At 35.9% G+C, this 25,133-nt stretch overlaps 2 protein-coding genes across 7 annotated transcripts in view; one reads left to right on the top strand and one right to left on the bottom strand.

Annotated features, from left to right (window-relative positions):
* Window positions 1-16,152, top strand: part of Fra10ac1 (fragile site, folic acid type, rare, fra(10)(q23.3) or fra(10)(q24.2) candidate 1) — a 29,331-nt gene extending 13,179 nt beyond the window's left edge. For all 5 annotated transcript variants that reach the window (XM_013034384.1, XM_013034382.1, XM_013034383.1 and 2 more), the window contains 7 exons: window positions 151-196; window positions 2,583-2,696; window positions 3,537-3,579; window positions 5,610-5,722; window positions 9,608-9,646; window positions 13,788-13,866; window positions 16,108-16,152. In XM_013034384.1, the coding sequence (XP_012889838.1) occupies window positions 151-196; window positions 2,583-2,696; window positions 3,537-3,579; window positions 5,610-5,722; window positions 9,608-9,646; window positions 13,788-13,866; window positions 16,108-16,150 (477 nt within the window). In that variant the 3' untranslated portion in view covers window positions 16,151-16,152. The remainder of the gene's footprint in view (window positions 1-150; window positions 197-2,582; window positions 2,697-3,536; window positions 3,580-5,609; window positions 5,723-9,607; window positions 9,647-13,787; window positions 13,867-16,107) is intronic.
* A 3,386-nt stretch (window positions 16,153-19,538) lies between these two features.
* The window catches only part of Pde6c (phosphodiesterase 6C, cGMP-specific, cone, alpha prime), a 35,997-nt gene continuing 30,402 nt past the window's right edge, over window positions 19,539-25,133 (bottom strand). The window contains exons 17-22 of one of the 2 annotated variants that reach the window (XM_013034390.1): window positions 23,933-24,040; window positions 23,785-23,848; window positions 21,948-22,022; window positions 21,767-21,850; window positions 21,099-21,255; window positions 19,539-19,600 (exon numbers count right to left, since the gene is read on the bottom strand). In XM_013034390.1, coding sequence (XP_012889844.1) covers window positions 19,539-19,600; window positions 21,099-21,255; window positions 21,767-21,850; window positions 21,948-22,022; window positions 23,785-23,848; window positions 23,933-24,040 — 550 coding nt within the window. The remainder of the gene's footprint in view (window positions 19,601-21,098; window positions 21,256-21,766; window positions 21,851-21,947; window positions 22,023-23,784; window positions 23,849-23,932; window positions 24,041-25,133) is intronic. The other variant, XM_013034392.1, reaches the window with a different exon arrangement.

Here is a 25,133-nt window from a genome sequence, read left to right as displayed (position 1 = left end):
TGTTTTTTTGATAGACATTTTGACTGTGCTAAGATAGAATCTTAGTATCATTTTGATTTGTATTTCCTTCATGGATAAGGATGTTGAACATTTAGCTTCATGTTTAAATTTAATGCTTAAATTTACTTTTACATAATTTTATCTTATCAGTTTGGATTTAGGTGGCGAGTAGAAAAAGAAGTAATTTCAGGAAAAGGTAATTTTTTTTAAAGTTTACTTTTTAGTAGGATATAGCTGATTTTCTTATGATGTTGAAATGAAGTCATTGAGTTAGGATATTCTTAGCACATAAAAATAAACGAGGAAATGTATTTGTGTTACATTAACAGAGATCAGACTATAATGTGTTGGTAGAATATGAGACTCCATCTCCAAAATAACCAATAAAATATGCTGGGCTGGAGGTATGGCTCCAGTGATAGAATGCCAGCCTAGAAAGCAAGCCCAGTAAGTACAATGCCTTGAGGTTAAACTTTTGTACCTGTAAAGAGAGAGGGGAAGGAGGGAGGGAGGGAATGAGGGAGGGAGAGAAAGAGAGACAGAGACAGAGAGAATGTCTTAGTAATTTTTATTTTAGAATTTTGCCACTAGAACAATTAAGAATAAGTTTAAGGCCAGAACATTGGCTCATGCCTGTAATCCTAGCTACTCAAGAGGCTGAGACCTGAATGATTGTGGTTAGAAGCTAGCCTAGACAGAAAAGTATGAAATTCCATATCTAATTAACCAGCAAAATGTCAGGTTGGAGGCATGGCTCAAGTGGTAAGAGTACCAGCTCTGTGCAATAAAGCTGAATAAGAGTCTGAGGCTCTGAGTTCAAGCCCTGATACAAATACAAAGAAAAGAATTTTAAAAAAGAAAAGGTAAAAAATGTTTAAAGAGTTAACAGTAAGAAGCAAATCAATGCTTTTTCCTTTTAATCTGTTTTTGGAATTATAATTGGATTACTGTGTTTAGTCAAATCCACATTTTAAAAATAGAAATTAAATTACACTTGAACCCATTAGAATTTTCATACAGGTTAGTTCTCATTTTGTAGCATTCCTGAAATTGAGCCCAAATATTTAATCTGATATCCGATTAAACTAGAACATTTGGTTAGCAATCAATAAGTGATTTTTCTATTCATTGTTGTAATCAGTTCATACATTAATGTAATCTGTTAATATTTTAAAATTGTATACCTCTATACTGAATTAGATTTTTATACAATAATGGCATTTTTGCTATTAATATTTTTAAAAACTATATGGTAATACTTGGGAAACAATTTAAGACTGAAAATATTTTAAAACAAAATAGAAGCATGGTGAGAATGCTGTCATAATATTCATTGTACGTCCTTTAAAACTAGGAAAATTGAGGGGAGGGATTGGCTTGGGAGAGATGGGGAGAATGATGAAGAGGGTAACTGATTAAAATGCATTGCACTTATAAACTGACTTGTTGAATGCTAACTCCTTTGTACTGCTACTTAAAGATAATAAAAATATAATTAAAAGTGAAACAAAAAAGAGTTTACATTTTTAAATGGGCATATATGTTACCAGACATCTATGAATTAGATATATTTTAATCAGCTCTGAAAAAAGATACACTGTCAAAGAAAAGCAGTAAGATTTTTTTCTATAAATAATGAAGAATTAGTTCTAAAAGTGTGTTAGAGGAAAAGGAATAAATTTAAAGCTATTTTTAGCTTTTCTTGAGGTTACATTTTCATGTGTTTGTACCTAAAATAATGAGGGATCTTGAAATGTCTTTCGTTATTTTACACTTTTGTACTTTGAGATTTTTGGGAAAGTTTATATTTTTTAAAAAATGGTGAATTCATTAAACTCATATGACTGAATATAAGAAAGGAGACAGCAGCTGGGCACCAGTGGCTCACGCCTGTAATCCTAGTCACTCAGGAGACAGATATCTGAGAATCATGGTTCAAAGCCAGCCCAGGCAAGAAAGTCCGTGAGACTCTTATCTCCAATTAACCACCAGAAAACCAGAAGTGGCGCTGTGGTTCAAGTGGTAGAGTGCTTTCCTTGAGCTGAAGAGCTGAGGGACAGCTCCCAGGCTCAGAGTTCAGGCCCCAGGACCGATCAAAAAAAAGAATATTGGGTTTGATTATATGTCATACTTCATATATTTGAAATGTGGTTTTGATTCTCATTTTTACGATAGTTCTAAATAAATGCTATTATGTTTGTACTTAAAATGTTAATTTAATATTACAATTAAATATTGAAAGATTCGTTCATAGAAGAGTGTAAGTCTCTTCTTTGAGGATTTTAGAATGTATACTCACTTTCCAGACTGTAAGATTTCCTAATAGAGAGTCTTTACAACTCTAAATATGAATGGCTTATCAAGTAGTAATTTTATTATTATTTTGTTACAGTTTAGCTGTTTGGTCTGATTCTTGTACACACATTTGTTGAACATTAAACAATTACTGTGGTCAGTTATTTTCTAAGGTTGACTTTATGTAGCTAAGATTTTGCGTATTTAGAAGTAAACTAGAGTTACTAACAAGTCATTTAAATAAATTTTACTAGCTACAGTAGCTAAGTATTCTTTCCTTTTTGCAGGTCAGTTTTTTTGTGGAAATAAACATTGTGATATAAAAGAAGGCTTGAAGAGTTGGGAAGTTAATTTTGGTTATATTGAGCATGGCGAAAAGAGAAATGCACTTGTTAAATTAAGTAAGTTGACTCTAGCAGAGGTGAGATTGATGTATTTCAAGTTTAATTTACAATTTAAAATATGTACTTAAAATATAACTGAAAAAAATAACATCTGAAAGTACTCATTTTTTCCTTAGAGCTTACCAGATTCTCAAGTTTTGAGCCCCAAATTTTTATGCTCTTAGCATTATGGTGACATTTCAATAAAACGATTCTAATTTCAAATGTGTATTAGACTTACACATCTAAGAGGCAGAGAATCAGTAAATGCAATAAAAAACTTACATTATCCGATCACGTAGTCATAACATTGCAGTATGGATAGTGAGTTCATTGTTTTCGACATTTAATAATGAACAATTTGAGGGTGACATAATTGTTCTTTTCAAGTTAGTCTTCTTGCATCCACTGCTTCTCTCCCACATGTTAATGGCATGGTTCAGCTTTGTTGGTCCTAAGTAAATGTGCCTTCAGAGCTCCTACCCATATCTCATAGAAACTCTACCCATATTATTATTATTATCAAGTATTATTTGACTGTATTATTATTTCTTTGAGATAGGCTTGGTAGGAGACATTAATGCTGCTAACGCAACACAATTGACCTGTTTTTTTTATATAAAATAATGTTAAAATATTTTCAATTTTATTTCAATTTATTATAATATTTCAATTATTTTAACGATCTATTTTATATGCGTGTAAGAATTCTTTTGAGTTGGTGAAGGTCATATTGTCTTCAAATTATTCCCCTCTATAGTTTTATGAAATATAAACTAAAACGTGGGAATGGCAATAGTTATTGCTCAAGTTCAGCAATTCCTTTTTTGTTTATCCTCTGTTTTTCTGATTTTTTAGGATTATGCCAAGAGTGTTCTTTTAAGTTAAATTTTCATCACAGGTAATATCTTTCAAGTGTTATTTATAGTATATGTAGGAAAATGTCATTGTGAAACCCATTATTTTATAAAATTACTATTTGGTAATGAAAACAATGTTAATGTTAATAATCCTGGCCACAGTAATTTATCTGTACTGAGTGTCCAGCTGTAGACATGGAAGTTGATAGATTGGTTGGTGGCATAGGAAATCAGGCATTATTATGTGACCACAAAACACAAGGAATTGGAAGTCTACTGTGTTCTAGCCAAGCAGTTGAGATGGGGTGGGGAAGGGAGTAAATGAAATGCATGTAAAGTACTTGCCACAGTGTGTGGCATATTATAAACCTTGTACAGTCCTGGACATTGAGGATATTTGGACAAAATCTGTGAAACTTGCCCATGTAGGAATCAGGTTCCACATTCTGAATAACAGGTTGGCAAAAATGTATCCATCAACATAGTAATTTTTTGACAGTCCTAGGGCTTGATTTCAGGGTCTGGACACTCCCTGAGCATTTTTGCTCAGGGCTACATTCTACCACTTGAGCCACAGCTCCACTTGCAGCTTTTGGGTAGTTAATTGGAGATAAAGAGTCTCATGAACTTACCTGCCTGGGCTGCCTTCAAACCAGGGTTCCTTATATCAGCCTTTTGAGTAGTTACGATTATAGGCATGAACCACCAGTGCTTGGCAGATAGGCATATTATTTATTTGGTTTTTTGGTCGGTCATGGGGCTTGAACTCTGGGCCTGAGATCTCTGTCCCTGAGCTCTTCAGCTCAAGGCTTGTGCTCTACCACTTGAGCCACAGTGCCACTTCTGGTTTTCTGTTGGTTAATTGGAGATAAGAGTCTCACAGATTTTCCTGCCTGGGCTAGCTTTGAATAGCGATCCTCAGATCTCAGCCTCCTGAGTAGCTATGCTTACAGGCATGAGCCACTGGCACCCAGCTAGGCATATTAATTTTGAAATCAGCTTTTTCATGAATATGCTTGTCTAGTACTGTTGAAAGTAAATAATAAATGATTCGCTCTTAAAAATAACAGGACTTCAGATTTCTCAGATAGCCTAAACCTTTATTTCCCTTTGCCAACAATGACAATAAAAGGAACTAGAGATATTTACATCCTTGACTTTTGAGCTTTATTTCCAAACTGAAGTGATTCTGATGAAAGAGCACACATAGTCACTGTCAGTCTGTTAAACTTTTCAATCTTATTTCTTTCCTTTTTTCTATCTTTTTTGTTGGTCTTAGGTTCAGTATTATCACTTTTCCCTATGTAGTTTTTCTTTAGCAATTAAGCTTAATTGCTTGCCATATAGTACTGACCAGTTTATAAACCTAGCCTGGAACAGATGAACAGCAATAAGAGTATAAACGATAAATTGTCTAAAGTTGACATATGAGTTCAGAATAACCCCCTTCCATCTACCTTCTATTATAACTTCATTATATTAATTTTTTTGTCTGCTGGTTTTAGAGTTTGAACTCAGGACATTGGTGCTGTCCCTGTGTATATTTGCTCAAGGCTAGTGCTCTAGCACTAAGCCTCAGCTCCACTTCTGTCTTTTTTGGTGGTTAATTGGAGATAAGAGTCTCACAGACTTTCTTACCTGAGTTAGTTTTGAAGTTTGATCCTCAGATCTTGGCCTCCTGTGTAGCTAGGATTACAGGCATGAGCCACTTGCACCTTGGCATTATTCTTTTATCCTTATGAAAAAAATTTTTTACAATAGTTTTCTTCTTGTTTGTAATTTTTCAGTGTGTTTTTAGATATATATTATGTAGAGGGAAATGAGATTTGTTTTTGTAATTTCCTTAAGTGAGTAAATAATAAAGTATGAAAGGAAATAATTTGTCAATGTTTAGGCTTCCAGAATTGTCTTAATATAGCCCCTTAAAATATTTACATGCTCATTTAAGATTCTTTGTGTAAATTACATTTTAAAATAAGTACTTTAAATGTGGGTTTTTTTTGTCCACTGGTGTTTATTTTTGTAAGACCATTTGAAAAGTTAACTTTGATTTTACATTATTAACTTAAAGGAGAAAAGAAATCAAGTCAAAAACAAGAAAGGCTAAAAAAGACTGTGAAGAATATGTACATAAAAAATCCAGATTATCTCCTACAGAAGATACCTCCAAGAAAAAGGACAAAGGTAAAGGGAAATTAACATATAGTAGCTATTTACATTTCTGAATATGAAGTGCTTTATAATGTTGAATGAAAGTGTGTTGAGAATTTAAGTGTGAATTTATAGTGATTGTAGAAGTTTTAAGAACAGGGTTGGTTTTGATTGATTTTTGGCAGTGTAATATTACATTATTAGTTTTGTTAATTACAGTATTAGTTTTGTTAATGCTATACTACAATGTTGTATAATAATGTTGTATACTACAATGTTGTATAAATTGAGTTCTGAGTCCTGGCTTTATCCAAGACTTGTAACCTTAAGTAAGATACATTAAATTATTTTTTTAATTATTGTTTTATTTTTTAATTAGGATACATATGTAGTGTGAAGGGGTTCACTGTGATGTTTCCATACATGCACACAGGGAATTTTTCATTAACCACCTCCTCTCCTCTCTCTTCCCCTCCTTTTCAAACAGCATTTGATAGTGCCATTGTGCTGTGTGGGTGTGGGTTTGGGTGTGGCATACTTTATCAATTTTTGGACACTTTACTTGACTCCACAGTTGGGCTATTGACACCAGAACTACAGAAACAGGGGTGTACAGGTCTCTTTCTTATATGTTGATTTACTCTCCTTTATGACATATGCCCAAGTGTAGTGTGGTATAATAAGATAGGTCTATTTTTAGTTTTTTCAATTATTAATAACATTCTTCCAACAGTATATGAGGTTTTTGTGCATCATCAGTATTTGTTGTTTATATCCTTGTTGATTTTATTTCCTGTTAAGTTGTTGAAACTGCTTATCAGATCTAAGAATTTTTTGTTGGCATCTTTAGAGTCTTTTAAGTATAGAATCATTCATTTGCAGACATGGATAATTTGACTTCTTCCTTTCTTCTTTGTATTCCTTTTATTTCTCTTGCTTTATTGTTTAAGCTGAATTCTAGAAGACTCAATTTCTTGAGTTTATTTTTCTTTTGTTTGTTGGGGTAATGTTAATATCTCCCTGCTAGTCAGATTATAGAGAATCAAGAATGTGAAAGCACTTTAAACACTAAGAGTTTTATAGTTTATAATGAACGGTATAAGATTTACAGTACTGTGATGTTTATTATAATGATCTGTGTAATTTTTTCCACTCATTTATAAGCTTTTGAATTGAGAGATTTTAATATATTGATGCACTTAGAACCTAGCATATGCATTGCATATATTTAATAAATATCAAATTCTAATCTGTTAGTCCACTGCCTACATTTCCTTAGTAGTACTTAAGGTTTCTAAGCCTATTTCCTCATATGTAAAATGGGTAATGATAACAGTACTATCTAGCATTATGCAGAAATTGAAAAGAGGTATTCATTAAGCAATTTGTATACTACCTAGCATATAACTAGTTTTTTCAGCCCATAAGAGTGTACTTGTCTGTTACTTCAAGTAAATCAGAATGCTAGGTTGAGTTAGAGTCAACTCAGTGTTAATATAGTTTTGGACAAGAGAGGGCTCTCTTCCTCCAACTATGAAGATCATTAGTGAAGTTGCATTCTTAACATGCATTTTTTCTTTTTGCATATATTCATTATATCAGTGGAATTAAAATATTCAGATATATATTATCACCAAGTTTTAGACATGGTAAAATTGGTAGATAGTAAAAAAAAGGTTTTTCTCTTTTTTTTTTTTAAATTTATAAAGTTAGCCTTTAATGTACAATTCCTTTTCATGTCAATTCTAATCATGTCCAAACTCTATAGAAAATACCCATAGAGTTTAAAATTTTTTATCCTGATAATGCTAAGAAAATATTTAATGTGCCATTTGAGAAATTTGTTGCACCTGTTAATACTTTTCATATTGTTGAATTTACATATTCATGTCCTAACTGTGATATACTATCTATTATTGCATTTTCTAAATTAAAAAAGACTTAATGCCTCCTTTAACCACATCACCTTAGATTAGCCCACATTTGCATAGTAATTAATAACATCATTGTGCATTAATTAACTTTCTATCTTGGTTTTATTCCTGTCTTTCTGGCCTCTCTTCCTCTTTTTACCAGCAATTCTTCCTTAGCCTTACCCTTAGGTGTGTTTCTCAGTGTTCTTACCTGGACATATCTTTAGTGTTACTGTGTAATATCTACTTCTGTAGTTTCATGTTGCCACCATAGAAAATGTAAAATAATTCAGCTGGATGCTTGATGGCTGAACAAATGAAGAGGGAGGGAGGGAAGGAGGGCAAAAGGAGGGGGCAGAGAAGGAGGGGGTGGGGAGAAAGAGAAGAGAAACAGAAAGGTCAGTATCTTGACCTTGAGGATGAGTGAATTTGCTTTGGCAGATAAGGGCAGAGCATCCTACTTAGGTAAACTGTCTTGGCAGAAAGTTCAGGTTTTTACTCCTCTCATCATTGCCCTTTTTAAAAGCAAATACAATTTTATTGTTATTATTAAGGTGTTGTACAGAAGGTTTACCATTTCATAAGTCAGATAAAGACTACAATTCTTAAGTGGCGTTGTAGCTCAAGTGGTAGAGCGCTCGCCTTGAGCTGAAGAGCTGAGGGATAGTGCCCAGGCCCAGAGTTCAAGCCCCACGACCAACAAAAAAAAAAAAAATAAACTACAATTCTTTTTGGACAGTGGCACCCCTTCCTTTGCTTTTCCCTAGTTTCCCCCTCCTGTCTCTCCCAAATTGCATTGTTCATTCTCCACCTAATATGTAGAGAATACCATGACTGCATTTGTTCATTCTTTCTCTGTGTCCCCTTCTTTACTCCCTGAAAAAAAGACAAAAACAAAAAACACACCCCCAGAAAACCCCAAGCCATTTCTACTTCCTAGAATTTGTTTCAGTAAACAGTATTTTACATGTTCAAAGGCGTTAATGCATTGGGTTCCTCCCCTAAGAATATCTTCCTTTAGTCTGACTGTTAGTGTGTGAATGCCCAGAGTCCTGTATAAGTTATCATGTCCAATTGTATATTAGATCTAACGTCCACATATTATCATTGCCCTTTTCCCCAAGGCCACCTCATCTTTCAGGTTTCAGTTTAGCTCCTTGGAAAGGCACTTCACCCACTTTTGCAAGCACCCTGCAGTTCTTTAAGAAACATTCTGTAGAAATTCCCTTTTGAAATAATTTATTTTCTATGAAGGAAGGGACATGTGGCTTGTGTAATTCATCATCTCTAGTTCCTAGCAGGGAATTCTACCAATTTCTCAGAGCTGAAAGGTGCCTCAGAAATCAATTCTGGAATCATGATAGAAAAATATTCTGTAGTTTTGCTCTTCAAAGTACAATACAGGAGTGAGGAAATGTTTTTCTAACAAAACCCATTTGAATATTTATAACATCATTCGTAGGCTATATAAAATTACTAGTACAAACAGGAGGCTCATTGTAGTGGTAGTTTTTAAGATGCACTAATATATCTTCAGTGCTTTTCTTATTTTATTTCCCTCAGCCTTGGCAGAATTGAAGTCTTCCTTTGTGATATGACTTTGGAAATATATTGTGATAAGGGAATCTTTTTGTAATTTATAAATTACTCACTACTTTCAGTTGTTGAAAATCACAAGTAAAAGAAGATATTTTTTAACAAACTATGGGTTTGATGTGTTTTTTAGCAAAAGTAAGTTGATATATATCTATATATACATACACACATTTGTTTTTAAAATTGAATGCTACCTGTTTTAGGCTATATGAGAGTGTAATATAAATTCCTGCCTAAAAGAACCTATCATTTTATTTGGAGAGATAAGCTAAGGAACCTGAAAGATTAGAAAATGTAAGAGCACAAAAGAACCAAACTTGAGAAGAACTATGGCTATAGCCACATCTGTTATACAAGTGTAAGTGGTACTTTGCAAAATATTGCTAATGTTTTTTTTTTTTTTTTCCAGGACATTCTTCCTCAAAGGAATCAGAAGATTCTGTAAATAGTAAGTGTCAAGCCTTTATTAAGTAGTAACATAGAGATTCATATCACTTCCAGTTTAGATTTTTATGAATTGTACTTGCTCTGATGTGAATTATTCTGTTTTTGTACTATATGAGAAGAATCACAGAAGACCAAAAATGTTTATTCTCCAATTTATAACAATTAAAACAATTTACAACAATTAAAATTTCAATATAGAGAGCATTACAATTGTTTTCAAATAAGTGCAATGGACACAAATTTTAAGTTCACATGATAAAATGTGATGGAAAAGTAAGTATGTAAGTATAAGTAAGTAGAAAAAAATGAGTGGGTGTTAAGCCTTAAGTTGTCTAGCTGGGCATAGTGACTCATACCTATAATTCTTGCTCTCAAAAGGAAGAGAACATTATAGCTAGTTGTTAATTATCATGGAATATTCACAAAAGCCAAGATGTTAGGCCTGCTTTCATAATTTAGAGCATCATGTATGAAAATTGTATGTGGTTGTTTGTAGGCCCCACATTGTAAAGGGGATTTTGAGGATGAAGCAGGTCAGGAACAGAGCAGCCAACGTGTCATAGGGAGAATATTAGTGGCACTGCACCTGTTTAGCCTGGAGAAAAGTGTTGAGAGGAGAGGAGGTAAGGGCACAGACATGGAATAGATGTTTGGAGGCTTTTTAATGACTTTGGTTGGCAAAACTAGAACCTATGGATAAAAACTGCCTGAAAACAGTTTTTTTCCCCTCATTCTTAGAAAAAACTTGTCACTTACAACAGTGAGTAAAGGAATGGAGGGAAAGATCTGCCTCAGGAAGTATTGTGTCCAAAGCACATTGTAGATGGAAACTTGCTGGACATGTTGCAGTGCAAGATGCATTCTTTGGGTAGACTGTTCCCCTTCCAGTCAGAGTCAATGACTTTAGTTCTGGCCCCCCACCCTTACCAATAGTGTTTGTAGAGATGAGACAGTGACTCTCTAAGACATGGTTTTGTAATGAGCACTAACTTATTGTTACTTCCTTGGCAATTATAGTAATGAATTGTAATAACTCTTAACTCTCAGAAAATTAGGATATTTTAGATATATACTGTTGTACTGGAAAAGTATCCACTTAAAAAAATAAGGAGTTGTTTTATAATGTTTACATTGATGTGATTTTTTTAAAGTAAAATCACTAAATTGTCTGATATCAGAAAATAGGTGTATAGGGAAGCTGACATGTGGACAATGTTCTTAGAAGGGAACAGGGTAGTACTGAGGCTTTTTTAAATGAGCTACCCATTGTGCATTGTAATTTGAGGCCAGTCTGGGCATAAAAGTTCAAAAGACTCCATCTTAATTAATGAGCACACTACCATGCATTGCCATGTGCGTGTTATCCCAGTTTCAGGGAAGCACAGTGCCTGGGCACAAACGTTGGCTGGCAAGGGCATAAAGTGAGACCCTATCTCCAAAAGAGCTCAAGCAGCTGGGTGCTGGTGGCTCACACCTATAAACCCAGCTGCTAGGAGACTGAGATCCAGAGAATGATAATTCAAAGCCAGCTTAGGCAGAAAAGTTTTGGGATCTGTCCAAAATAACCAGCAAAAAAGGTAGCTTGGCAGTGTGGCCCCAAGGGTAGAGCAGGTAGAACCCTGAGCAAGCAGAAAGTCCTCCATGCATGCTCTATTAGTAGTACAAGAAGGAGAAAGGAAGGGAAGAGAGAGAGGGAAGGGAAAGAGAAGGGATCAAGGCAGAGAGGCTTGGCCCAAGTGCACCTGCTGAGGTGGGAGTTCAGACCCTATTACAAAAAAAAAAAGGTCCATTATCAGTTTGTGATACTGGCAGTTCTAGTGATGGCTATATTTTAACAGAAATCTCTTTCCCAAGATTAACTTTATAATTGTTTGTATTAGACAACAACATTATTCCCACCCTTCTGTTTTTGTTAAAATTGATGCCACAACAGATTCAGTAAGGAGCAAAGTTCAGACACACACATTGATTCAAAGATCAAAGTCCAACAGGTAAAAGGCTAGTACCACTGTGGCAATCAATGCAGTTTTATTTTTGTGCTATGCTGAACATTTTGCATAGGCAAAATTGGAATAGATGTAGCAGTTTAGTATTAACTCTTAATAGAATGATTTCTTGTGATACAATTGTCTTTGATTTAGTTTCTTCTTTTTCATAGTCATACAAAAACCGCAAGATTCCTGTAGGGAGCATATTTACATAAGAATCAGTATGTCAAGAACTAAGCCACTATGTAAGACAAGATAGTTATGGAAAATATTTGTCAGAAATTTTGTGAAACTAATGTTGAGTATGTAAATGAGAAGAAATGTATGTCATTGATCAGACTTGTTTTCCAACATGATGCAGAGTTAAAATTCTGTAAACTTTTAAGGAAAATCTACTAATATGGAGCAGTTTCAAATGGCCTTTGATGCTGCTTTGAAAAGATTTTGAATAAATAATCACCTCAGTTATGTATATGTATAGAGATGTAGTCTATTTGACTACATCAAAAGCATATAGGCAGGCTGAGGATATGGTTTGTTTGTAGGACTGGGTTCAGCACTGCAGAAAACAGAGAAACCAAAACAACTTATACCCCACCAATCAGGGATTAAGGGTTAAATAAATGTAAAAGAAAATAAAGTAAAGATGAAAAATACTATGGAACTGTTTTAAAACTCTAACTCTATGTGTGTATTAAAATAGAGGAATGAAACCTGGTGAAATTGTTTTAAGAAGGGGGAGGAGGTACGAAGGAGTGATGGATAGGGTTTGATTGGCTACATTGCATATATGGGTGGACGTACCATAGTGGACCCCTTCCTGTATAAGTGCTATTAAGAAAATCTTATAAAAACAGAAACAAAAAACTTTGGTGTAGCAACATATATTGCCGGAGAAATTGTCCATGCCATATTAAATTAAATTTTAAGTTACAGAAAATATGCACTAGATAAGCTAATTATAATGTTAAAGGCATTGTATATATTATATACATACATACAAATATGCATTATATAAATATATATTAAAGAAGATGCAATGTATTGTTATAATATATAATAAGCTATATTTTATATAGTATTTGTGTTTCATGTATATATTTTTTAAATAGGGTTGCAAGGGCAAACCAGTGAATATATTGCCTGTGAGCCTATATACTTTCACTTTCAACTTTAAAAACTTTCATATTACTTGTACATTATACAATGAAACTGTATTATCTTCAAAATTAATCAAAAATAATAAACTTGGTTTTGGGTGATACTGGGGATTGAAGTCAGGGCCTTACACTTGTTAGTCAGGGACTCTACCCATTAAGTCATTCCTCCAGTTCTTTTTAAATTTTTGTATTGTTTATTCTTAAGTTAAGGTCTTACTTTATGCCCAGAATTGTCTGGGCTGTGATCTCCCTATTGTGCTTACATTGGTGGAGGTGATGGGCACACACCCAGCCATCGTGTTTCCTCTTTACAAGCAATAATAAGTGTGTACTTACTGCACTCAGTCATTGGTTGAGATGGAGTCTCACAAACTTCTTTTTCTCCCCAGCTGGCCACAAATCCTCTCAAGTATCTAGAATTACAGGTGTGAACCACCACAACTGGCTTAAAGAGAAATGGTCTTGCAGTAGTCTTAAAATAAATAAACCCTCTACAAAGATCTTTTTTTTTTAATTTTTTTTATTTTTTGGGGTCCGGTCGTGGGACCTGAACTCAGCCTAGGTGCTGTCCCTCAGCTCTTCAGCTCAACGCTAGTGCTCTACCACTTGAGCCACAGTGCCACTTCCGGCTTTTTTCTTTTTGCTTATGTGGTGCTAAGGAATCTAACCCAGGGCCTCGGGCATGCAAGGCTAGCGCTCTACCACTGAGCCACCTTCCCAGCCCCCTACAAAGATCTTAATGTGCATGTCTTCTGTAGGACCAGAAAAGGAAGAAACTAAATCAATTGCTTTTACTCTGTAACTTACAGAAATTTCTCAAGAGACATTAAGTCCTTGGCTTTTTTGCCAAGAGTGGACTTTCCCATATTATTGATTTATTTAAAGAAATGATTGTTTCTGGATCTGTGAATTAAATTAAGCATGCTAAATTAACTGGTGAGTGGTTCAAAATGTGTTTTTAAAAAGCTACTTTTTTTTTCTTTGAAATGAACAGGACATACTGATGAGGAAGAAAGTGCTTCAGAATCTGAGTTGTGGAGGGGCCCACTACCAGAGACAGATGAAAAATCACAGTAAGTGCTGACCGTAGTGCCTAGGTCAGTTATCTTTAGCTGTGCCTACAGTTATATACAACTAAAGTATGTAGATATATATAACTATAACTTTAGCTGTGACTACAGTTATCTTTAATAACAGTTAATGAGAAAATTTAATACATTCATGTCTAGTTGATGACAAAGACTATGGCACCTGGTAAGATCAGAGCTTATTACCAGATATTGTGGCCATGAACAGCCAATGTGAACAGCTTCCTCTTGGTGAATGAAGCTTTCATCAGCTCACCTGAACAGATGACCCTCTGGACCTTCCTTGAATTCCTCAGAGAGAGCTGTTTACTAGCTTTAGGTCAGTGTGTCCCATGATACTGTGGGCCCCTTGGAAGAGATTTATACAGGTGTAGAAGCGCCCCTGCCAACACCTAGTGACAGATAACTCAGTGCACTTGTTCTGTGCTTTGAATATGGGCTGGGATGTTATCAGCTCTTCCTGAATGCTAGGATGTTCACCACTTGAACTTTATCTGTTAAAAGGGGAACATAACTAGAACATAGTTTTTTTCTGGGAGGAGTAAATTAAATAATGCAAACTACATAGTTCTGACCTACAAATAAATATAATGAGTGCTCATGAAGTTTTAGTTCCATTTTAGCAGTGCCTAGCCAGATTGCTTCATAATAGAAAGAGATCTGTTGAATCAATTATAACTCATTAATATAAACTGGTTATAAAATACTTGCTATTTAAATGATATGTTTTCAGTGTAATAGAATGTAGGTGTGTTCAAAACAGTTGTTTTTTTTTTAAAGCAGGCTTTCTTTTTCTCTTTGTCTGTGATCTTAATTTTTTTTCTAGCCAAATAGAGAACTCTGCAAAGTATGGTAATTATAGGTCAGTTTATTTTTAAAGGCTATTTCTCTAAAATGATCACTCCTTTGTACAACTACTTGAAGTTTTTTTTTAATCTGTTGCTTTAAATAAAATATTGCTAGCCAACTTAAACTCCCAACCACATAATGAGCACCTGCCCTTGAAGAGAGTTTATAACTGAGTGACCAAAGAGGTCATCTACTCAACTGATCTACAAAGGTAATAAAGGTACATGGGGCTGAGGGTGTGGCTCGCTCATTGGTAGAGCAATTGCCTAGTGTGAGCAGAGCCCTGGATTTGATCCTCAGCAACATACAAACACACAGAGAAAATCTTATAAAAAAAGCTTTCATAATATAAAACTCTGTATCAAGTGCGGGGCATACAGCCTATAGAGCTATTCTGTCAATTTCACACATCCAACTTCTTTCTACGGTTTTAAAGTCTTGGTGCATTTTGCTGTCGTGCTAATGACAGCCAGTGGGGAATACCAAACTGCAGATAATTTCATCAATTATACTTGATTCTGTATTTTTTTTCTTATATTTGAACACAGCTTTATACATTCTCAAGTATTTAAAATCGAAATGACAGAGTCCTGTTGTGAATATATGACCTACAAGAGATTGGTAGTCTAATTTTTATTACCTATCTTGAATCCCTGTTCCCAGAAGGAAGCAAACTGTATTTATTTCAGCTGTGTGAGAGCATGTACATTTCAAATGAAGTAGGAAATTAGCTTGGTGGAACAATTAGAAAGTGACAGAGGTAGGACATAGGTTTGACATGCTGGCTCCTGTCACTGACATTCAGTTAGTTCTTTTCATGTGTCATAGTATTGATACATTATATTCTAACTTAACATGCAACACTTTAGTCTTCATTTTAGATATAATCTAAAAATACATGACTAAAAATACATAAAATATTTTATATTTTCAGAACAATGAAGTGCTATAACCCAAGCAGATTTCCCCACATTCCTAGGAGCAAGGCTTATGTTTTTCTTAAAAACAGGGTGTTTTTTTTTAAAGTTCATTTCTTGAGCAGATTCTAGTTTGAAATAAGAATGAATGAGCGTAAACTAAAAATAAAAAAGTAGAGAAGCAGTGGCATTTCACAAACTGCTTCAAAGAAAACAAAATCTTAGATGATTCATTTTGGGATTGTGCCAGTGTGAAATATTTTCATTTTAATCAGTGTGAATATGCTTATTCTAGAAACCAAGAATCATTTGACGTTGAATCATGGAAATATGTAGATACAGAAAAGAATCAGCCAGTGTGTGGAATTAAAGTATTTTTATTTATCTCATATAATGTGTCACCTAATACTTTTCTCCTACAATTATTGATTCTAATCAATATGTATTCTCTTTTAAATAGGGAAGAAGAATTTGATGAGTATTTTCAGGATTTATTTCTTTGAGACAAGAAAGAGAAAGTACTCTGAAACTTCATGAGGTTTTACCTACAAGTTGCAGCTTGAATGGCTCCTCTTAGGATTACAGGTGCTCAAGAAGTTCATCAGTTTTGTGAGAAACACTTCTTTCATATGTCTTCAATTGCCCATCAACAGCTGTTTCATCTTGTAGTCTTTGCTATGTGATATTACTATGTTAAAGGACATTTAGAAATGGAATGACTGGCATTCGTCTTACTTTAAGAATGGCTAATATCAAGAGTTTTTTCTTTTATTAGACAATTGTTGCTAATTCTACAGATATTTATAAGGCTTCTATATTATATTTGAGGCATTGTGTATAGCATTGCTATAAATGAACTATCTAGGAAGTAATTATGTAATCTATTAAACAGTAAATCAGTATTGAGTTTATTAATATTGAATATGTCAAAAATCCTTGAGTAAAGTTTTTAAGGTATTTGTTTTCATCTTGCTGCTTATAGTGAATAAAAAGGAATCTTGATTTCTGAGGACAAATATTTGAAATGTTCAATAGCAAAATTAATATTAGTTATGGAACATATGTAGTTAACATTCTATGGCTGAGTGCCAGTAGCTCCTTCTTGTAGTCCTAGCTACTTAAGGCTGAGATCTGAGGATCTAGATTTGAAGTCAACCCAGACAGACAAATCCAGACTCTGATCTCCAATTAACTAGCAGAAATCGGGAAGTGGATCTATGGCTCAAGTGATAAAAGTATCAGCCCTGGGTGGAAAAATCTAAAGGAGAGCACCAGGACATGATGAGTTCAAACCCCAGTACTAGCAATAATAATAGTAGTCATCAGAAAATAAAGTCCCTGGGGCTGGGAAGGTGGCTCAGTGGTAGAGTGCTTGCCTTGCATGCCTGAGGCCCTGGGTTCTATTCTTCAGCACCACATAAGCAAAAAGAAAAAAGCCGGAAGTGGCGCTGTGGCTCAAGTGGTAGAGCACTAGCGTTGAGCTGAAGAGCTGAGGGATAGCACCCAGGCCCAGAGTTCAGGCCCCACGACCGGACCCCAAAAAAAAGAAAGTCCCTGAAAAATTAAGGTACCTGGAAAGAATAACCACATTCTCTTTTAGAATAAATTCAAATATTGGTAATTAAGGTAAGGGAGTACTGTATAGGTATCACTTACCCAAGGTGATGGCTTTGTTATTCCTTACTTACACCAATTTCCCATAACCTTTATTCAAAATATCCTTCATTCATGTTTATCAAGTGTCTACCTTATGCCAGCACCATAGTTCTAAGATAGAGCTGTAAGCAAGGCAGACAAGTACCCTTCCTCATGAACCTTATACTCTAAAAGACCTAACTTGAAAAAAAATGATCTATGTCTTAGCTGCTTAAAACTTGTCCTTATGTTCTGTATAGTAAGACATGCTTGGGGTGCATAGATCTTCAATTTATTACAATGTAGATATTTTTACAAAAATCCCTATGCCAAATATATGGTGCTTGCTATTGGTCCTGATTTCTAACTTCATCTAAGATTATAAATAAATAAACCTTAAATTTCTGTGATACCAGACAGATAAATACCATGTAATGGAAATAGTTGGTTGTCCTTAGTTTTTCCTAACAACTTAATATTTAGAAGGCTTTATAGAGAGTACTATTAACCATTGAGAAAAGTCATCTTTTTAAAAAATTTTTTTATTGTAAAAATACTGTACAGAGAGGTTACAGTTACATGAGTGTAATGAGTGCATTTCCTATCAAGCATTGTTACCTCCTTTGTTTTTCCCCTCCCCTCCCTTCCCTCCCACCTCCACAACTACACTCCCTCCCTCCCCCCACTCTCCACTTAAATTGTAAAGTTCGTTTTTCAACATAGTGTCCTGTACATCTCATTGTTACAATGGGTCAACCTGTATCCCTATTTAAGCATTTTGTTTGTTCTAGACTCCTTAAAGGAGTTAAAGCAAATCACATGCTTCTTTTCTTTTTGTAAGGGGAATTAAGATAGAGTTGTCTTATACCACATAGGCTGGCCTTGAAATCATGTAATTATAGGCACATGTGATCATACCCAGTTTAGATCACATGTTTCTTAATGCTGTTACTCACTGCCTTCACTTGTACTAGGATAATCCAGGTATCTTGTAAGTTGATAATTCTTTCAATAAGAAGTATAATTTTGAATGTTAAAAATGTTACTAATTACATATAACAATATAGTTTATTTTAGATGTTGACATGAAGGAGGCATAGGACAAAGGAACAGTTTTTATTAACTGCCAGAAATGGTGTCATCTTAATGCCTTTATCAAGGGTAAAAAAATAAGTATAGGAAAGAGATGATAAGTGTTTCAAGTAGTACAATGCTTGACATCTTTTTTTTTTCTACTTTCTGCACTATATTTTCTCTTTGTGCACTGTATGTATTCTTAGCTAGGACATACTAATGAGAAGTTTTTAGTTTAGGAAGTGTTTGAAGTACAAATCATAGTTGTGAATGCTATGGGCTGAATCCCCACATACACAGCTGCCATTCATATGTTGAAGTTCTATCCCCAGTACAACATTGAAGATAGAGCCATTAATGAAGTGATTAAGATTAAAATGAGGGGTCTCTAATCCAATAGAATCAATGTGTCCTTATAAGAAGATTGAAACTGGGACATGGGCAGACACAGTTGGATAACCACATGGCCTTCCACACACACACACACACACACACACACACAAATCAGGGACATGGATAGACATAGTTGGATGACCACAGGGCCTTCCTTACACACACACACACCCCAAGTCAGGGACATGGACAGACATAGTTGGATGACCACATGGCCTTCCTTACACACACACACACACACACACAAGTCAGGTACATGGACAGACACAGTTGGATGACCACAGTTGGCTGACCATATGGCCTTCCCTTACAAACACACACACCCAAGTCAGGGACATGGACAGACACAGTTGGCCATATGGCCTACACACAAACACACACACACACACACACACACACGTCAGGAGCCTCACCAAAACACACACACACACACACGTCCCTTGCTTCAGAGCTTTTGGGTCCAGCCTTCAATGACAATCTTAACAAATAAATACAAGTGATACATTTTAACAAACTTTTTGTGACTAGTTTCAGGATTGCATAGATTTTAAGTTAAAATAAATTGGCACCAAAAATGCACCCATTCTGTCTAACTTCACTTTTGTTGATCTTTATTTTATCCTCGGGTCTTGTATACTCTCTTGAAAGTCAAAGAGAGATTTTCCTGAAGATGCTTTTGCTCTTTTATTTGATGGGTTACTGTATGAAATGTACTGAAGTTCTTTGGAATGTTTAATGTTTTCCTTGGGAACTAAGATGGTATTTGAAATATAGGCCATTTGAATTGCGTCACAACATTAAGCATGTTTTAGACTTCTTGTCATCACTACCACGTCCCAAATCTTTAGCAGCTAGTAAAAAACAGAAGAAGAAGAAAAAAACTATCATTAGGAACCATTTTAAATCATCATGTTCTTATTTTAATACTTTCATGATAGTTGGTGTCAACTCTATAGCCTAATTAGTAGTGTTAACCTATACCAAGTACTAAGGCAAAATTTTATCCACAGTAGGTTTACTTAAAAATAGAATCTGATAAATAATTTGCTGATTAACATCTCAGTTTCTCAGTGACGCTACACATCTGAGAGTGTTAGCTAAATGAACAAGATTTGATGTCAGGAGATGCAAAATAGTTGAGAAGAAGTTCAAATTCAGAAGTAAATTTTTATACATATGAAATATAGAAGACCTAAGTCCAAAATACTAAATAATAAAATATCAAGGGCCAGTTGAAGGATCTGATTCTCTCTTTAACATGAATTGGGACAAATGGAAAATATGGAAGGACTAAAAATAGCCTTGCTTCTCACATGCTCAGTGAAAATCACTTCTGTCTTTGAAGTGTACTCAGGCCTTAGTAGTAGACTGAAGTGCAGCCACGCCTCAGGCTGTGTACTCTGGCTGTGGCCTGTGCTACTGGCCATATCTGCTGCTAGGGCCTGCTGGCTCTCTTGGGTCTGGTTTTACACTTATTTTTAAATTCTTGTTACAGTGAGATTATTTTCATTTCAACTTTTTTTTTGCATATTCCTATTTTCCCCTCCTTGTTCTCCAGTCTTGCTCCTCTGTGTGTGAGCCAGAGCTTATGTTTTGACACTGGCATGGGTGTCCTTCAGAGCTTCCCCCCAGGCCTTCTCTAAGGACATATGAGGGCTGTCCAACATATGGCCTTGATTAGAACAGACCCAGTGAATAAGTAAGTGGATGTGTAGAGCAGTGAAAAAGTCCTGTTTTTATTCTGCTGAAAGATATCTCTAACTTCATTAAGGAAGATACTATTACTCTCTGAATTGATTAAAATGCCACCAAACACAATAGAACCATCAAAATGGGATGAATCTTTTTTTTTCAAGGCCTTTCTACACAGAGATGTCTTTGTCTATAAGAATTCCTTAGAAAACCCTTACAGTGCTAAACTTAAAAATAAAAGCTGTTGGATATCTATAAAACCTTATTAATCTATGTACCTATATCTATCTATCTATCTATCTCAGAGTTTTAAAAATTTTGCCTAGAATTTTACAGTTATGTGTAGTATCAGCCCAAAGCTGTATTATTACCTGTGGTCTTACAGTTTCTATGGCTTTCATATTATTCCTAAAACCCAGTATTCTGCAGAGATGCCTTAGATGCCCCTCCTAGAAGGATAAAGATGACTAACTCCTCTGCCTCAGTGGGACTATATTTGGAATTATACATAAGATCGTTGCTGAGAGAAACACAACCCAGAAAACACACCAAATGGTTTGTAAAGTTGGCTTCCTGTTATGCTTTCCTCAAGTGACCTATACAGCTCAGCCTGACTTCCTGGTACTTTACAGGTAGCTAAAGCAGATTGTATCTAACCTTTTCCAACCATGTTTCCTTCTTCTTCCTTTTTCCCCTCCTCTTCAAGTACCTTCACCTTTGCCTCATACTCATCAGCTAGAGATTTCCATTCCACTCTGTTACTCTGAAGGCCACTCAGCATAGGTGTGATTTCTTCATGAAACCTCGAGAACTCCTAGAGAGAATTTTTGGTCAGAAGAGACTTAAAGTATACTGTTATTTTCAGTGTTTTTTATATGCTGAGAAGGAGCTCTAAGGTGGTATGCAGGGCTCAGAGCCACTGGGATGAGCCTGACTGAGTGTATTGAGAGCCTGGGAGAGACAGGTGTTCTTTCTGTTGCCTGCCTAAGCAGATCTGTCCAAGGCTTACATTTAAGTTCCACCCTGAATGAGATTAGAGTCAAAGCTCAAAGTACTATGGAGAAATAATGTCAGCCCTGATGGCTTTCTCCATGGTGACTTTCTCACCCTGGTAACAGTCATTCTTTTTTGTTGGTGTTGTTTTGAGACAGGGTCTCTCAATGTAACTTAGGCCAGCCTAAGGCTCTCAGTTCTCTTCCTACCTTAGCCACCCAAGTGCTTGGATTACAGGTATGCCCCATTATATCTGGCACCCTCTGGCTACAATGTGAAAGAAAATTTTCATTTCAACTAAATTATATAGTTCATTTAGTTTACTTCCTTACCTTGTATACAAAAGTGCAAACAAAATCAATAAATCCAACTTGAAGTTTGGGTAGTTCATCCTTTTTGTTTCTGTCCATCATAGGCTAGAAAGAGAAAAAAGTCCTTTTAATGTGCCTTCCCAAGAATTAGTGCACAAAGTGGATGCATCCTGAATAGTTAAATAAGCAATGTGGTCTTTACAATAGGTTGTTGCTGCAGCACTGTTCTCTCCAGATCGCCTTGTTCCCAAAATTCATTTGCAACCAGAAGTGCTACCTGTGGGGGAGAAAAGCCAAGTTTACCACATCCACTCATTAACAGGAAGTGACATGTAAAGCTAGAATGTCTAGCCAGTGCTTCGGATGTTATCAAACCATATGCTCTGAAAACACAAGAAGATACCATTTACAGATTAAGTTGCAATGGGAAAGGAAAACTTTTTCTTCCTACTCAGAGTATCTGTCCACTATTGGTACTGTCACCACTTCTCATTCTTCCACTCTAGAAGCTGGCAGAGGCAGATTGTATGTTCAAGGCCCAGCCTGAGTGACGTAGTTCAAGGCCAGTCTGGGCTATCCAACAAGACCCTGTCTCAAAAAACAAAAACAGCCTATTGTTCTTCAGGCTCCTGTGTTCCCAACCCTCCTTTGCTCTGCATGACTGAGCACACAGCACATACCCATGTATGCTCATAGGCATACAAACCCAGATTAGAAATAGTTTGGCTTGATTACAGTATGTGGATGTTCAAGGACAATTTACATTGTTTAGTTTTTTAAAAATCAGCTGAGTGTTGGTAACTTGCATATAATCCTAGTTACTTAGGAGGCAGAGACCAAGAAAATTGCAGTTCAGAGCTAAACTGGGTAAAAGCGGTGATAATGTACCTGTCATTTCAGCTATAACAGGTTTGTCTGGGCAAAAATGGAGATCCTATTTAAAAAGTGACCAGGGTGAAAAGAGTCTGGGCATAGCTCAGATTGCATTGTACCGTGAAGCTTCACCTTGGTTCTCCGGGCCAGTGGTGCTTATTCCTGGAACAGTAGGTTTCCTCTGAAGTCCACCAGGGCCCAAGACAGGGACCAAGAGAGATTATAGCTAAAGTAGCTTTTCTTGATTCTTTTCTTTTCTTTTCTTTCTTTCTTTCTTTCTTTCTTTCTTTCTTTCTTTCTTTCTTTCTTTCTTTCTTTCTTTCTTTCTTTCTTTCTCTTTCTTTTTCTTTTTCATTTTTACTTCATCTTGTTACTAAGGTTTGAAGTCAGGGTGTCATGCTTAATAGACAAGAGCTCTACTACATGAGCCAGGTCTGTAACCCTTTTGCTTTAGGTTATTCTTCAGATCATCTCACTTGTGATCCTCCTACACATGCTTTCTGATAGCTGAGATTAATAGATGTGTACCATTACATTTGACTTTGTTTGTTGAGAAAAAGGTATCTTAACATAGGCTTTTTGATTTAACTTTTTGCTAACTTTTTTTTTTGTCTGGGCTGACCTCAAACTGATTTTCCTGGTCTCTACCTCCCAAGTATTTGGGATTGTGTTTTCCTCATTTTTATTTTTATTTTTTTTTTCCAGGGCTGAGGACCGAACCTAGGGAGGTCTCAGGAGCTTTTTGACTGGCCTAGCCTCAAATATTCTAGGTCTCAGCCTTCTGTCTGAATAGCTAGGATTACTTACAGGTGTGAGCTACCATACCCAGATTTTTTTTTTTTTTAATCATTGGAGACCTTCCCACCCTGCCCCAACCTCCTGACTGCTGGGAGTACAGGAGTGTACCACCATGCCCAGTGATTTATGTAAAACTTTTTTTACAGCCTGTTCAACAATAAGGAATTCTTTCAACAGAACATTCTTTCATGTCAAGATTTCTATATTTGCCATATTCTGGGGTCTGATTGAGTGATTGATGCTCTTCTGATATCTGTAATCTGTCAAAATAGGATTCTGAACTTGCCAGAGATCTCTGTGTGGACTTTCACGTGAGATATGGGCAGGACCCAAGAGTGTGTCAGGAAGGAGAAGAAGCCTGCACTTGCCTGACTCTGCACCTCCCAGGGCTTGGTTATGGCAGACAGGTCACACGCCGTCATCATCATTGCCCTGGGAAGGCAAGAAAATGTGTTAATAAAAGAGACAGCAAAATCATGTTTTTGTCCAAAGAGAAATCAGACTCCAATTACTCACATGATGATCTCCTTTTTAGTTGGATCAGTGCTTACATACCGGATGGCATCTTCTTCAGTTTTCATTTGCTCACAGGCATCAACAATTTTTTGAAACATGGTTCTCTTTCTAGAAAGATACAGCCACATGATAGTTTTGCCATATAAAAACAGGAAAAAGGTGTCTTAATATGTGCTTTTTGTAGTTTGCACTGAGACGTCCGTAGAGTAGAGTGTAAACTGAGAAGGGGAAGACACAGACAGTGGCTGTGCAGCATAAGAGGGGTAAGCAGGAAGCACTAAAAGGAAAGACAGGTAAGTTTAATTCTAAAATAACTATGTTATTGTTGCTGGACACCAGTGACTTATGCCTGAAATCCTAGCTATTCAGGAGGCTGGGAGCTAAAGGATTATGGTTCCAAGCCAGCCCAAGCAGAAAAGTTGGTGAGACTCCAACTCCAGCAGAAATAACCAATAAAGTGCCAGGCTGGTGGCAGCCCACAAGTGGTAGAGCACCAGATGAGCACCAGCTAAGCAAGTGTAAAGTCCAGTGATCATACTCCAATACCAACAAAAACAACATAAATGAAAAGAGAGACCACAGCAGCAATAAAGGCCACAAACTGTGGTAACATATCATCCTGTCACATCACATGCAACGAAAAAACATTAGAACCCAAAGTATGTGGAGGCTTGATCTCCCAGCATCTCACAGTCAGTAATTCAGCAAAACAAATTATAAATGTGCCAGATCTGGAGTACTCCCTCTGGGGGATCCACAGGTCCCACCTGTCTACTGCTAGTGAGAATGTGACACATTGAATATAGGCAATCCTGTTGTATCTCATTTCTGGGTACCCCACCCCACCCCATGCATGCACAGGACATATAAGGTAGTATTGTAGGCAGTGATGAAAATCGGAAAGCAATCTAAGATAATTGTTCCACCAAATACACTATACCATTGAAACACAGGAATTAACTCCATTTACTACCAAGTAAACAGTGTTATTGTGTGAAAAAAGCAAGTTACAGGGAGACAGTGTGATACATATGAAAAAATGTCACCCCAGCAATGCCATGGAAATACATGAATGGAAAGATAAATGTACTTCAGCAGCAGATGGTGACATCCTCAGCAGAAGGGGAAGAATGTCATGCTTCAGTTGCTTTGTTTTCCTCCTTCCAGCCTGAGATCTGAAGCAAATGTGGCAAAATTTAAC

The sequence above is a fragment of the Dipodomys ordii genome, unplaced genomic scaffold (genome assembly GCF_000151885.1).
Source record: "Dipodomys ordii isolate 6190 unplaced genomic scaffold, Dord_2.0 Scaffold188, whole genome shotgun sequence".
Classification (NCBI taxonomy): domain Eukaryota; kingdom Metazoa; phylum Chordata; class Mammalia; order Rodentia; family Heteromyidae; genus Dipodomys; species Dipodomys ordii.
This window is presented reverse-complemented; position numbering and strand designations above follow the sequence as displayed.